The sequence below is a fragment of the Aethalodelphis obliquidens genome, unplaced genomic scaffold (assembly GCF_003676395.1).
Source record: "Aethalodelphis obliquidens isolate GAN/ISIS:26980383/991018 unplaced genomic scaffold, ASM367639v1 scaffold2, whole genome shotgun sequence".
Taxonomy (NCBI): Eukaryota; Metazoa; Chordata; class Mammalia; order Artiodactyla; family Delphinidae; genus Aethalodelphis; species Aethalodelphis obliquidens.
This window is the reverse complement of record NW_020837946.1, coordinates 28,051,170-28,065,905: the sequence shown is the minus strand read 5'-3', so window position 1 is coordinate 28,065,905 and position 14,736 is coordinate 28,051,170. Positions and strand designations below refer to the sequence as shown.

The following is a 14,736-nucleotide window of genomic DNA, read 5'->3' as shown; positions in this document are numbered from 1 at the left end:
GTAATATGGAATGGCTGAGGGCTTCCCTGGTGGTGCAGTTGAGAGTTGCGCGGTTGAGAGTCCGCCTGCTGATGCAGGGGACACGGGTTCGAGCCTTGGTCCGGGAAGATCCCACATGCTATGGAGCAACTAAGCCCGCGTGCTTCACAACTGTTGAGGCCCGCGAACCTAGAGCCCATGCTCCGCAACAGGAGAGGCCACCACAGTGGGAGGCCCGCCACCACAGCGAGGAGTGGCCCCCGCTCCCTGCAACTGGAGAAAAGCCTGTGCGCAGCAACGAAGACCCAAAGCAGCCAAAAATAAATAAATAAAATAAATTAAAAATATATATATATGGAATGGCTGTTTAAAAAAGCCCAAGGAAGAGTTTTATGATCTGAATGGAATATTTTCTAAGAGCAGCATGTATACTGTATTGCCAATTGACATTCTTGTGTAAAATACATGTATGTAAAATATTTCTGGAAGGAGTAATTTGGTTGCCTGTGGGTGAGAGGAAGAGGGAGGGAGATTATCTATGTGTATATGTCCTTTGTATTTTTGAACCTCGAAATGTGAAAGTATATTATATTCAAAAAAAGAAGAATAAAAGTATAGTGGTATAAGGCAATTTCCTTACAGAAAAAATAGCCTCCCATATATCATATTAAACCACATTGAAGTTATTGATCACGAGGTAGAACACTCATATTTATAATCATAATTCTGAGGCATTAAAAAAAGGTTAATTTCTAGTACATATTTTCTGAAGTAGGAAACTGTCACGGAGCTACATGACAGTTAAAATTTATAAAATAATAAAAATAATGTAATCACATTACTGAAAGTTTGGAGAATAAAGATTAGGAGAGAAAAAAGAAAATCACCCATAATCTTACCACAGTAAAATAACCACTGATTGCTTTGGTATAATGTTTCCTTCCAGTATTTTTTCCCATCATCTATTATGAAAAATTATGGCAAAAGTTTTAATAAGATCAATTCCAACCATAATACTTCTTAGTCTTATTAAAACAGGCACTGTGGGCTAAGGGAGAAGGAATCAGGAAATCTTAACTTTAATTACAATTTGTTCTCAAAATCTCCAAATGACTCTGAACAAGTGGTTTTTCCCATCAGCGAGCTACTCTCCAGCTCTGCAAGGGCAATAGAGTTTTCCTTGAATGCCTCTCAAGATGAAGAGATAGGAAATGGCTTATGTAACGTGGAAAACCCCTAGCTAAGTGGAATGTGAATATTCAGGCTAGGATACAAAAATATTTTTTAAAAGCACAATTTAGGAAGAGTTCAGGCTAAGTTTGAGTTCCTTACCACCTCTTTGTCATGCTTGATATTTTTGAATTGGGGTGGTGGTGGTAGAGGGAAAGTTATCTTCAAAGAGAATTTCATTAGAAAATGGCTATAAAATTGGAGGATAGGGTTTAGCTGCTAGGTAATCCTGGGGCTCAATTCAATCCGCAGGATGCACACTGGAAAACAGAAGAAATCCTGCTTTAAAAGTAATTAGGATTATTATTACTCTGGAGGGCAGACAAGGAAACGCTTAAGATGACAGATTTCATTCTGCTCTGCAAAACCATTTTTTCACTCTTTAAATGGATATTCAAGCCAGTCACGTACTTGCAATTAAGGAGAGCAGGCAGATCTAACAGAACGATGTCTGGTCTTGGAAACTGATAGGTCTGAATTGATCCTCACAATTAGGAACATTAAGTTAAATCCTGGCATCTGAGCAAAGACAGACAGACACTGGACTAAATGGAATATAGTTACTTAACGCCAGTGAGAGATGATCCAGATAAAATTGACCAGCTCTGTTCTTGCTTTAAAATCTTCCCTGGTCCACTGAGATCCAGGGAGGGAATGGTCTGACAAAGGACATTTTCCTCATGGATGAAGTGAGGGTACCTAATATCCCTATTACTGACCTATCCTCTCAAAATCAAACCTTGTCACTTCAATGACCACCACCACAAAAATATCTGCTTTATAGAAAGACTACAAGCAGCAGTGATGGCTAGATTGATGGTTTGAGTGGCCTTCAGCCATCACTACAAACAGAACTGAATCTCCTCCATTTCATGGCTTCATAAACCATTCCTGAGTTTTTCACTTCCTCATTCAGTGCCACCTTTTCTGCTTTAGCTGATGGGCACATATTCTGTGGGCAGGTGCCACCAGCCTAAACCCTCAAAGATCACAGGGCTGGGGCTGCCTCACTCACTTGCTTTCTACACACCTCTCAGCTGTCAAAGTCCTGCTCCAAATAGATTAATCTAAACTGTTCAAACTCAGCTAGTGTTCTTTCCCTCTAAGTAAGTTTTTATCTAATACACACATGGCAAATATATTTATAGCCTATATTCAGAGTGTCAAGTACAAGATGCAGAGGAGAGAATGATAACTGTCTGGCTGAGGGGAAGGAAAAAATCAGGAAAGGAAATGAAGTTTAAGCTGGGTTTAGGATTTGAATGAGGGCAAGAGGAAGACAAGAGGTGTGAAATAGCCTGGTGGGACTGGGCAATGGGAAGGAGTGCGATCTTCCTGAAGAGACTCACGGGGGCGGGGAGGGAGTGGATAAAAGGGCTAGAAAGGCTAGGACTAGAGATCACAAACAGTCTTTTGTCGGGCTAAGAGATTTGGATTTATCTTATGTTCAGTCAGAGTAAAAGCTGGCATTAATTGAGCACTTATTACATTCCAGACACTGCACTAGGTGCTTTCTGTGAATTATTCATTTAAGCAAACAGCGACCCTGTGAAGTAGGTACTATCGTTGCTATTATCTCCATTCTAAATGTGAGGAAACAGAGACTAAGAGAGGGTATAACATTTACCCAAGGTGAGAATGGGACTTCTTGGGAATAATGTTGGGGCAAATGGGACTTTTCTGAAACACTGTTGGGCAAGACCTGAAGGCAGGAAGCACGGTTGGGAGGCGACTGAATTCTTTCCTGTGAGTGATGCTGAGGGTTGGGATTGTGTGGTGGCGCTGCGTGTGCAGTGGGGTGCAGGGCCTCAGAGCTCCAAGTCAGCTGTGGATTTCTGTGAACTGATTAGGCAGGGCCGGTGTGGCAGAGGGAACAGTCCAGGATGTATCCCAGCACTGGCGGTGGGACTGGTGGAGCCACGTGCAGTGAGGAAGGGGTGGGAGACAGCTGGTGAGGGTGAGGAAGCCAGTTTGGGGCGTATTGAGTTTGAGGCACCCACAGGACCAGCTTCACTCTACAGCTCTGCTTACCTACTACGCACCAGAAACTGTGCTAAGGCAGGTCCCCAGCACCCAGGAAGCTCACCTTTAGTAAGAAGACAGATAAGCAGCCAGCTGGTATATAAATGTGAGCATCATGAAAGTAATCACTTCATTCCATTCTTTAAGTACTTACCACAGTCAGTCGAAGAGTGCTTTCCTTATATTATCCCAATCCACACAACTCTTTTAGGTAAATACGTGAAGTGTAGTAATAAGAACAAATGCTTATGTGCGCGAGGTACTTTGTTCGCATGCATGAACCCATCTAACCATCGATAACCTCATGAGTTATTATTGCCCTCATTTTACAGATGAGGAGACCGAAACACAGAGAGACTAAACAACTTGCCCAGGTTAGACAGCTAGTAAATGACAAAGCTAAAATTTGAACCCAGGTACTCTGGGTTCATTTTACAGATTACGAAATGGAGACTCACAGAAGTTCAAGTAATTTGCCCCAACCAATCAAGCACCTAATTAGAGGTGGAGGGAGGATTTGAACAAAGGCCTGGTGAACAACAAGCTCCTGCTGTTAGCCCCTGTAATAAGTGCAATTCTAGAAACCCACGCATGCGTGATGGTGGCACGGGGAGAACCAGCAAAGCACAAATGGGGAATGTGGGGAGCATCAGAGCTTTCACCAAGGAGGACATGCCTTTCTCAGCTCTGGAACAAACAGCAGGAATTCCCGAGATGGGTGAAAATATCTGCAGCACACATGGAAGGACGATCTCTAAACAAGAGAAAAGGCTCTTCTTCTTCCCAACACAGGTCTGGAAGTAGTAAGGATAGGTACCAATGTAGACAGATTTGTAGGTATTCGTATTCAAATCTTGTAGCTTCAATTTTCTCCTTGAAGTAGGAGGCAAGGTCATATGCTGAGAAGGCCTGGGATGAGGCATCTTGAAGACAGTGAAGATGTGGATGATTATTGGGTAGAACAGGAGACAGAGCTGCCCAGGGATGTAGAAAAGGATCCAAGACAACTGGCCACTCACCACTGTCATGTTCATTTCAGACTTCAAAGATTACAGGTAGGTGACAGCCACAGGTTCCTTCCCTGCCTACCTTGCTCCCGAATGACTTACAGTTACGATGAAAGGAAGTCTAAGACATCTATCAGCAAGGAGGTATAAAACCCATCATACAGCCTGTTTTTGTATGAAGCACCTTGCATCGAAGGTTCGTTCAAGGCAGATGTGATGATTTTCTGGCAAAAGGATCAGGAAAGCTTCTAGTCCGATGAGATAACAGAATTCTCTATTGGGTGGCAGGACCCAGGACCGGAAAAAAATCCTAAGCCTAGAGTACAATTCCAGTGGGGGTTAGATTCTTCGACTTGCCAAAGTCGATTACCTCGTTTATGCAAGGGTGGAAATGCTGTGCAATGGAGCTAACTGGTTCACATGTCTTGAGGACTACTAGGTTGAAAACTACAGTTGAGATAAATGCTATCGGGCAGTTAAATCCACAGATCTCACTTTCAGTAGCAAAAGCAGAGCTGGAGATAAATGTAGGAATCATCAGCGTGTGAGCCCTGGTAGTTAAAACCATAGAAGGGAGGGAAATAACGCAATGGCTTCCCTGGTGGCACAGTGGTTAAGAATCTGCCTGCCAATGCAGGGGCCATGGGTTCAATCCCTGGTCCGGGAAGATCCCACATGCCGCGGAGCAACTAAGCCCATGCGCCACAACTACTGAGCCTGCGCTCTAGAGCCCGCAAGCCACAACTACTGAGCCCACGTGCCACAACTACTGAAACCCGTGCACCTACAGCTCATGCTCTGCAAAAAGAGAAGCCACTGCAGTGAGAAGCCTGCGCACCTGCAACGAAGAGTAGCCCCCGCTCGCCGCAACTAGAGAAAGCCATGCGTAGCAATGAAGACCCAACGCAGCCAAATATAAATTAATTAAAAAAAAAAAAAGGAAGTATAGAGTGGGAAAATAGCATGAAGTTGTAGCTTTTATGAGACTACTTAATCAGGTCTGCCTCAAATTCTTATCTTATTATCTTAGAATCCACATGACAACATGTAAATACCCAAATCGCTATTATGAAGTGAACCCAGTTTCGGTACCTACCTTATATTTTGAAGTATCCCAGTTGTGGACTATGCGGGCCGGGATGAGAAAACTGTCGTCCACGTGGCAGCTGCTGCAGTAATACCACCCGCTGTAATTGCACACCTTGGCTTTCCCATTGGAAAGGCCTATGGATCGCTGGCATCCTGTTCAGGGCAAAAGAAAGAGTCGGTGATTGCTGTACTTCTAACACCACAGAACGAAGTTACACAATCCTCAAGTGAAACAAAAGTCTATGAGAGGAAAGAAATTGCAGAGAATAGGTGTACAGACATGTCCCCTCTGTCCTAGCCTGGCAGCTCCCACCCCTTCGCCTCCTCGGGGATTGCTGACATTGGTACTGTTTCTGGTCTCTTCTGATTCCACCTCTTCTGTGTACAGCGGCCAGAGACCAGTCTCTCTACAACCAACCCCCTTTCATCTCCTCGCTTCCTCCTCAGAAACCCTACTTCACCAGGCAATTGGCTGGGGGCTACTCATACAGGTTCTTACTTAACCCATGCAGCATCTCTATGAGGAAGATATTATGAGCTCTGTTTTACAGATGAATAAACTAAAGTTTCAGCCGGGTTAAGCATTTTGTCTTGAGGTCACCCAGCCAGTAAGAGATGGCATTTGGGTTTGGCTCTAAGCTTGTCTGATTCTAAAATGATCCTAAAACCTGATGTGTAGCCTTCCTTGGCTGACAAAAATCAATGAAAGGAATGCGTCCTTTGATTGGTCCCCATCTCTCCTTTCCAACTACCTACTCCTACAACTCTCCAGTGGGAACAGAACCTCTTTGCTGCAGTTAGAGGACTCTCCTCACTGTTCCCCAAATAAACAGGGTGCTTACTCTACCCTCCATATCTTGGCACGATTTATTTCTCCTTTCATGACGCCCTCTTCTCTGATCTCTACTTTGCCAAATCCTGCCCATGACTGATGGCCTGCAAGTGATTGCCAAGGCCCTTTTCATGTTCCAGGAAGTCCATGATTCTGTCAGTACTGTCCTGGTACTGTCAGGGGACCTGGTAATAATCATGACCCTGCCAAAAAGAAGCCATTATTTTCCTTTAGCTAGAAGGAACTACATTCTACTGACAACAGAAATTCTGTCATAATCAACCCAAAGGACAACATTCAGAACAGATAATCAGGATTATACAAACAGCATCGTTTTTCTGACATTTCTCATCCACTGCTTTCATTTTAGAAATCCTCCCTCGTGGCCCATTTCATGGTTGGGTACCAAGACCTGTACTGATCAAAGAAATCTCGCATGAAGCCTATTTCATAATATGGGTACAAAATCGATTACTCTTAATAATCATAGTCATAATAATATAACCAGTGTTGCAGCCCACTTCCATTAGAAGGAGCTCAAACATGTTTATTTAACAACCTGCCAGCCTAAGAAGATACTTATTCCCATGAATCCATGAATGAAAGCATCATAAATTCCTAGAGCTTTCATTTCCATCACAAATAAAATGGTATCAGTCATCCAGCAGTTTCACAGGGTACCCTCCAGAAAGAGAATTAGATCCTATTGTTTTTAGATACGAGAGGTATTGAAAGACGGACGGGGAGTAAATATATCGGAATTACGCTTCCAGAGCTTAATACCCTTTCTTCCTGGGATTGCTATTTCTTTACTGTTGAGTAGCAACAAAACCCTAACAAGCTCCTGTTTCTCAGATTGACTGAGGATTGAGATACGTGTGAAGGATAAGGAAGAACCAAACCCACCTGCTGCTTCTGTGGGGCGTGGGAGGTGCTGTCACAATCTCTAGGCTATGAACACCGGAATGCCGTGTGCTGCGCCCACTGACCACGCTGCTTATGCGGCATGTAGCGCGTGCGCCCCCTTAAACACTGCACTTTCTGACGTGGTTGTACAACCCTGACCACACGAAAAACTGCTCAGATGTATTTTTTATCCTTAGCACTTACTGTAGCGCTTTACATATGATAGACCAGCAATAAATGTTTATGTTGAAGAGACAATAAACTGAATATTATCTGGCACATAAACACCCTCATGCATATAAAGAGATTTTAACTTCCCAGAGCTATGCTGGAATTGATCCTCCTAACCTGGTCACCTTCCTCTTGAAAACAGCCTACTCTGGTGAATATCCCTATGCAAATATGTTGCCCCTTCTAAGAATTACACATTAGACACGTTCATAAGAATTACACATTAGACATGTTCATAGATGGACTGTGAAACAGAGTTGAGTAGAACTTGACACATTTTAGACACTGCGACACTGTTTCCAAAATTTAGTGGACAGTGAAACTGACTTAACACTGAAGTGACAATGAATAGAATTCAGTCTTCCCTAATGATTCAGAAAATGAGCGCGATCCTATAGAAATTCAGGATCATCATTATAGCTGAAACTCTCACCATAAAACACTGCAAAAATAAAGTTATTTTAGTTTTTTGCTTGTTTGCATTTTGGATATAATAAACAGTAAGCATTTGCTGAATGTTTATATATGCTTTAGTAGGTCCTACTGGGTTTATTATTCTGTAACTTTTAATGACTTTATTATAATCTCCTAGATGCAGCAAACATAGGCAATATTAAAATACACAAATGTGCATTTTTTTTAACATCTTCATTGGAGTATAATCGCTTTACAATGGTGTGTTTAGTTTCTGCTGTATAACAAAGTGAATCAGCTGTACATATACATATATCCCCATATCCCCTCCCTCTTGCATCTCTCTCCCCCCCTCCCCATCCCACCCCCACAAATGTGCATTTTAAGAAAGCATATAGCCTACAAATGTGTATATCAACCGGGCACACAGGCCCAAAGCCTAACATGGTGAGGGTTCAACTAAATAAGCTAAACATCCTCACTACTTTGCACAGGTCTCCAGGCTCATAAAAGAGAGAAAGGCTGAGAGAACATGGCTGGGGTTCATGCCCATTTTATTTTTTTTCACACTTATTTTTTATTCTGGTGCAGAACATTATCAATGTCTAACCTTCATTCTAGAGGGTAATTCAGAGAGGGGATGTCAGGAACCAACTATTGCCAAGGCCAACCCTGTCATGCAGTAACCTTTGGGCCATACCACCCCTGGAGCTTTAAATATACCTACCAAAAGGCTTCTGTGAGTGCATTTCTCACCACCACAATCAGAAAACACTAGAGATAGCACCCCAACAAGATAACGTCTATAGTTTAAAAAAAAAAACAAAAACAAAACAAGCTCCAGAGTGAGATTACAAACCAGTCACATGAATGGTAGCCGGCTGTCAGTTGGCCGACCCCTGCTAGGTCTTAAGGGAAATCTGTCATTGGGGCCACCTCGCCCTGGCAAGATGGGGTTAGGTCCTGGAAAGGGGCCGACTGGGTCAAAATGTGGTCTGAGTGGAGGGAACTGTCTGGGTATCTCCCCAGGCTCAGGGATGAATGAATTCATTGGATCCCCAGCATAAGGAAGGGTTAGTCTTTCATCATATTCACCACCAATAATTCCTGGAGGAAGGAGAGAACTGGGAGGAAAAGGCCTGGGGTGCAAGGGGGTGGGGTAGAATGGAATGGGGTGGGGTGATGATGGCAGGAACATCACATGCCGCCCTCTCTGAGCTTCTTTTCTTTGTTTGTGCCTCTTCTTGTACAGTTCTTTCCAATCTGTGTCTCGACCTGTGACAGTACCATCTCGAAAATCCCGCAGATATAAACACCTCCACAGAAGTTGGTCATTTGAAGCAATATAGAGGTCATGACAAACTGCAGACAAAGACAGGACAGAACGAACAACCAAAAGTCGGAAGATCTGCAGTTTCAGCTCCAATGGGAGGACTACCAACCCAAATACATCTGTTAGGTTCAGTGCTTGTCGGGTAAAAGCCAGAAGAGGATACACCAGCTGGTCCTTGAAGAGGCGAGAGAGCTTCTGAAGATCTTTGTATGTCTTGGCTACATTTTCCCCTGATTCCTCTTTGCAAATAAAAGATTCTGGCAGCAGCTGCAGTCTTTTCACACTTCTAATCTCATTGTTGATTTTTAGTGTAGCATTTATGATGATGAGGTTTCCCAAAGGCACACAGGTGACAGCAGCAGAGCCACCCTCGCAGAGAGGATGTGTGTACTGCAGCTTATACACGCCCCCTGACCTCCAGTTCTCCAGCATGGACACAGCTTTGGCTTCAGTCCGCTGAGGTATGTAACCGACTCTAACACGTGGAGAGGTATGGATACTATCGGGGGTCTCTGGGGTTAGAACAGTCAGCTGGCTGCTACAGGGTCTCTGATGAATGTGGCACTTGCCCTTCCACCGATTCACTGCAGAGCATTGGTTCTGAGGGATAGAAACCTGTGCCCTCTTCCATAACCACAACATCTGGAATTGACTCAGCTTCAAAATTGTGACTAGGCCCTGACCCACTGCCATCATTCCAGACATCAGATTGGGCTGCCTGTCCTTGGAATGAATCACGCAGTTGTTCATCCTGCCTGCTGGACTGACTGGAGCTGGCGGCCAAAGAGGGCTGGTCATTATTCTGGAGCGAGGAATGCTCTGGATCTGTGGATGAAGGTAAGTTAGGTGCTGCAAAGGCATCTTCAAGAATCAAACATATCAAGTCCCCAGAAACAATCCCATATGAAGCCAAGGTCTCTTCATCTCCAGTGAGGGCATCCTTGTTGTTCAATGTAATTGCAAACTGGGTATCAGAACCTGGAGGGGATGGGAGCCCCTGAGACGCCGGGCCATGACCTCCGGGAGCCAGGAAGCCGCAAGCTGCAGTCTCAGCGCCCACTTGCCACCCGGCCTGCACGTCACAGTCCAGGAGCGCGGGCCCCATGACGCCCCGCTCGCCGCCCGGCCTCTTATGCCCATTTTAGTTGAGACAGAAGCAGCAGCACATAAACTCATACGTCTAGTCCTTGGTGTCTTTACATTTATAACTTATTTAGGACCATGCTCTCCTACTCTTGATGCTGAAATCGCCCTACGAAACTGAATAAAAGGAAAACCTCATCCACAACGGAGGCAGGAAGCCCTGGAAGGGGAGGTCTCAGGCACATTCCACTTGTGGCAGCTTCCTTTACATAGCCTAGCACGAAGAAGGAAGATTTTCTCCTTGCCCAGCAACAACCCAGCCAATGAGAAGCCACCACAACCCTGAATACTCACAGTCCTCGAATGAACCTTCCTTCAAAGCAGCTCCTTCCAACTTCCCCTTTCCTCTGTAATAGAACTGCTCCTCTCCTTTGTTCTCCGGACCTGCCTGTGGTTCACAGCAGTTTGCATGTCCCGAATTGCAATTCTTCTCCTATTCCCAAATAAACTTGATTTTGCTCACTAAACCTTTTTTGTTTTAAAGCTTGATAGCTCCTAATGACCCAGAAGGTTTCAACCTATCCGCATTCTTAGGAGTGTTTTGGATACATGGTGTATAGACAAGCACAAGCCTAGAGTCAGGAAGCTTGCTCTTTCCTAGGGAACACGGTGAGCCTGACCCATCCAACTCCCTAGTCCTGCTTTCCTCACCTCAAAATAAAGGAGTTAGCCTAAATCAGTGGTTTGCCAAATTCAGTGAGCATCAGAATTTTCTGGAGATGTTTGTGAAAAATGTAGTCCTCCTCCACCTCCAATCTGGGCCCACAGATTTTGATTCTGTAAAGCTGGGGTAGGGCCTGCATTTCTACCCATCCAACCACCACCAGGGACTGTGGTGGGTAAAAGCTGAGGACTGTTTCCTGATTTCTAGGTGACTCCAAAGGTCCCTCCAAGCTCTAAAATTCTCATTCTATTTAAGTAAAGTGCAGCAAGTGGGCAGACTGCTAAGTGAAAAGTTCATAATTGGTCACACAGTTTAATTTCTAGGCTTCCAAAAGTTCTTAGTCAATTTTCAAAAATTTACTGTGTAGAAACAACAGTTCATTTTACCGGCATTTTTTCCAGAGCATTCACTGTCCCCACTGAGAAGCATCTTATTTGACTTAGAAAGAATTAAAGACTTTTAATCTCCGAATCCAATGTATTTGTCATTGAAAGAACATAGGATGGTCAGGAAAGAATTAGAGGCCAGTCAGTGGCCTGGTATAGATTCATTTTCTAAAAAACAACACATACCATTTATTTGAAGAAGGAGACACCCGTTCTTTCAATTAACTGCAAGATTTCTTTCTTTAATATCCTACTAGCAAATCATGGACTAAAACTGTCTGAAACAATTCCCCATAAAGATACACAACCTGGGATTTTACTTAATCATTGTGAGGTTTTCAACCAGAAGGGGAAAAATGTGTTTTCTTAATAATGACCGTTAGAAAAACACATTTTTTGGAGGAGGCCAAAGCTGGACTCTGACAAGTGACATTATGAGGAGAAAAATAGAGCTGCAAAGCAGAGACAAAAAATAATTAATTGAAATAACTAATTAGAACTTATTTACATATTATATTTTCATGTACTTTCAAACAGACTTTTCAACAATGTTTCTAAATTAAAAGGCATTTGTAGTAGGGAACACTCCACATGTAGGATCAAAGCAAAAACATACTTCTCGGTCTCTTTTTGAAACTTTTCAGAGAGTGTATTCAATTCATAGGAACAAAAAACTATCTCACAAGAGAACCCACTGGCCTTTTTTTTTTTTTTTTTTTTTTTTATTGCTTTCCACCCCACTTCAAATCTTTAATGAACACATGCTCTGAAGAGCTTAGCTTCCCTTCTGATACACTTTGGGAAACAAATGTCACCATTTAACCAATATCCTATTTGCTGCTTGTACAGTCCATTTCCCAAGGAGCCTTTCACTATAGACACCCAAAAGAATCTGTTGCTGGGGGTTGAAGCAGAAACGTTGGCATAATTCTCGACAAGGGTACAGTCTTTCTTCTAACAAGGGTACCTAGTTAGCTCAATTGGCTGCAATGAGATGTTACTGAAGTTGAGGTCTTGAGAAGCCAACCACCTCTCTCTACTTCCTGGCTCCCAACTACAGCCCTCCTTCCCCCGGCCAGTAGGTGGAAAATTCATGGGCACAACAGAAAAGTAACAAGAGTTGTGTCTACGTCCAGGTGATTCTCTCTCACTAGGGAAAGAATGCACCCAATGCTTCCTAAGTGTGGCCAGCCACGCTACCCACCCCACCTCATTTGGTAAGGGAAATCCAGGACTTTGTATTTGGAAGGAAGAAATGATCTAAGAAGAGAACAGGGGCAAATAGAAGAGAAGGTGCCTTTATAAAAGAGAGGAAAGAAGAGAAAGAGAGTGAGAGGACAAATTTTCATTTGCTCTGTTAAAACAGACAAAATAAAACTGGCAAGTTTCGATCCCTCCTCTACTGTGCACGCCGGGTAAGGAGCAACGGCCATGGGAGGGGAAGGGGACGGCCCTGTCCCTGCCTCCCCCCTCCCACCCAGTGTTCTGGTGGGAGACAGTGAGCTGCGGGAAGCGCTGGGCAAATGTTGACTGAAGGCCTGGAGCCTGATCATGTACCCCAGGGATCAGATGTTCCAAGATGAAGGAAAATGGAAATGGGGATTTCAATGACTTCTTGTTTTACAAGAATTAGGGGGGAAAGTCATAAAGAACTTAGCTTTCCTAGCTTACAGTCTGTAACCATTGGCTCATTAAGTAAATGTTGAATAACTACTTTTAAAATAAGGTGTCACACTGGATATACAGCAGAAAATTCTGTTTAATGAGCCTAAGATTAGCATAAAGCTGGGCACGCACGGTGTTTATAAACGAAGGATTGTTGGACACAGGGCAGAAGCGATTTTTGCAAGGTAGCTTTGGTATCCACTAAGGGAAGTTGAAGCAAAGTAAACCTGGGCCCCAGACTTGCATCCTTCTCTATAGGAGGGGAAGGAGCTGGCAGGTGAGACTGATCACATGTGTGTTCACAAGTTAACACAGGTGGAACCGAGGCTACATAATTCTACATAATTGTAACAGGAAGAGGGCAAGGGTGAGGGACACTGAGAAACACCTACTTAGAAATAAGTGATCCAAAACTTTCTCCTGTCTCAAGCATCCAAGTTACTCTAGATCTTTGGGACCAGGTGGTGACCCATAAAGTAGGAGACATCTACTTAGTCATAAAATCAATTAAGACATGAAGTATTTGACATTTTAATTTTTTTTTTTTAATTTTTTAAAAAATTATTTTTGGCTGCGTTGGGTCTCCGTTGCTGTGCGTGGGCTTTCTCTAGTTGCGGCGAGCCGGGACTACTCTTCGTTGCAGTGCTTGGGCTTCTCATTGTGGTGGCTTCTCGCTGCAGAGCACAGGCTCTAGGCATGCGGGCTTCAGTAGTTGCGGCAAGTGGGCTCAGTAGTTGTGGCTAGCAGGCTCTAGAGCGCAGGCTCAGTAGTTGTGGCGCACGGGCTTAGTTGCTCTGTGGCACGTGGGATCTTCCCGGACCAGGGATGGAACCCGTGTCCCCTGCACTGGCAGGCGGATTCTTAACCACTGTGCCACCAGGGAAGTCCAAGACATTAAGTATTTGGATTGGAGAATCGACACATGAAAACAAGTGCCTCTGAGTATGCATTTTTGTCTGTTATAAGGAAAATAGTATCCACAAGCATCTCAAATGGAACTAAAGGAAGAGAACAGGAAATCAAGAAAAATCAATTGTGTTCTACCTCTAATTGCTTATGTGACTAGTATGGCTCACTGCTGGTAGTCCCTTTGGTATATGGTCTCAACTTCAGAGAGCAATACTTCAAAATTATTTTCTCTGTAAGGTTTTAAGTCCTCTGGTAGGGAATTCTCTTCCCAGGGGATGAAAACTTCAAGTATGGGAGGGAATACACATACTCAAATACAATCCTAAAATGTACTGACTGGTTGCTTCCAAAGCTATACTGAATTCATCAGAAAAGAATTTTCTTCTGGTGGGCTTCATTTTACGTTTGTCTATAAATGACTTTCATGGCAGTGAGAGATTGTAAAGAGAAACTGTCACTCATTGTTGATCAAAAGTTTGACTCAGGGCTTCCCTGGTGGCTCAGTGGTTGAGAGTCTGCCTGCTGATGCAGGAGACACGCGTTCGTGCCCCCGTCTGGGAAGATCCCACATGCTGCGGAGCGGCTGGGCCCGTGAGCCATGGCTGCTGAGCCTGCGCGTCCGGAGTCTGTGCTCCGCAAGGGGAGAGGCCACAACAGTGAGAGGTCCGCGTACCACAAAAAAAAAAAAAGTTTGACTCAAAAAGTTGGGCTACACGGTCAGATGGCTGACACGTTAAAAAGTATAAGTAACACTCGGAAGGAAACTGTTCCTACTGTGGCTGATACACATTTAGGATAATTTAACGTGGCACTTGTAGAATGGACTGTAGCTGTTGCTAGAACAGCTATGTCCTTAAGAACATAAGTAAATAACTCCTCTGAAGTTATGGATGTACCTAATTAAGGAATTTTCCTTTCATTACAGC

General features: G+C 43.8%; 1 protein-coding gene and 1 pseudogene across 5 annotated transcripts in view; both read right to left on the bottom strand.

The window, feature by feature from the left end:
- The window catches only part of PLEKHM3 (pleckstrin homology domain containing M3), a 183,636-nt gene that overhangs the window by 105,322 nt on the left and 63,578 nt on the right, over positions 1 to 14,736 (bottom strand). For all 5 annotated transcript variants that reach the window (XM_027122803.1, XM_027122832.1, XM_027122823.1 and 2 more), the window contains exon 4: positions 5,335 to 5,480. In XM_027122803.1, the coding sequence (XP_026978604.1) occupies positions 5,335 to 5,480 (146 nt within the window). The remainder of the gene's footprint in view (positions 1 to 5,334; positions 5,481 to 14,736) is intronic.
- On the bottom strand, positions 8,087 to 10,148 carry LOC113625097 (F-box only protein 7 pseudogene; annotated as a pseudogene).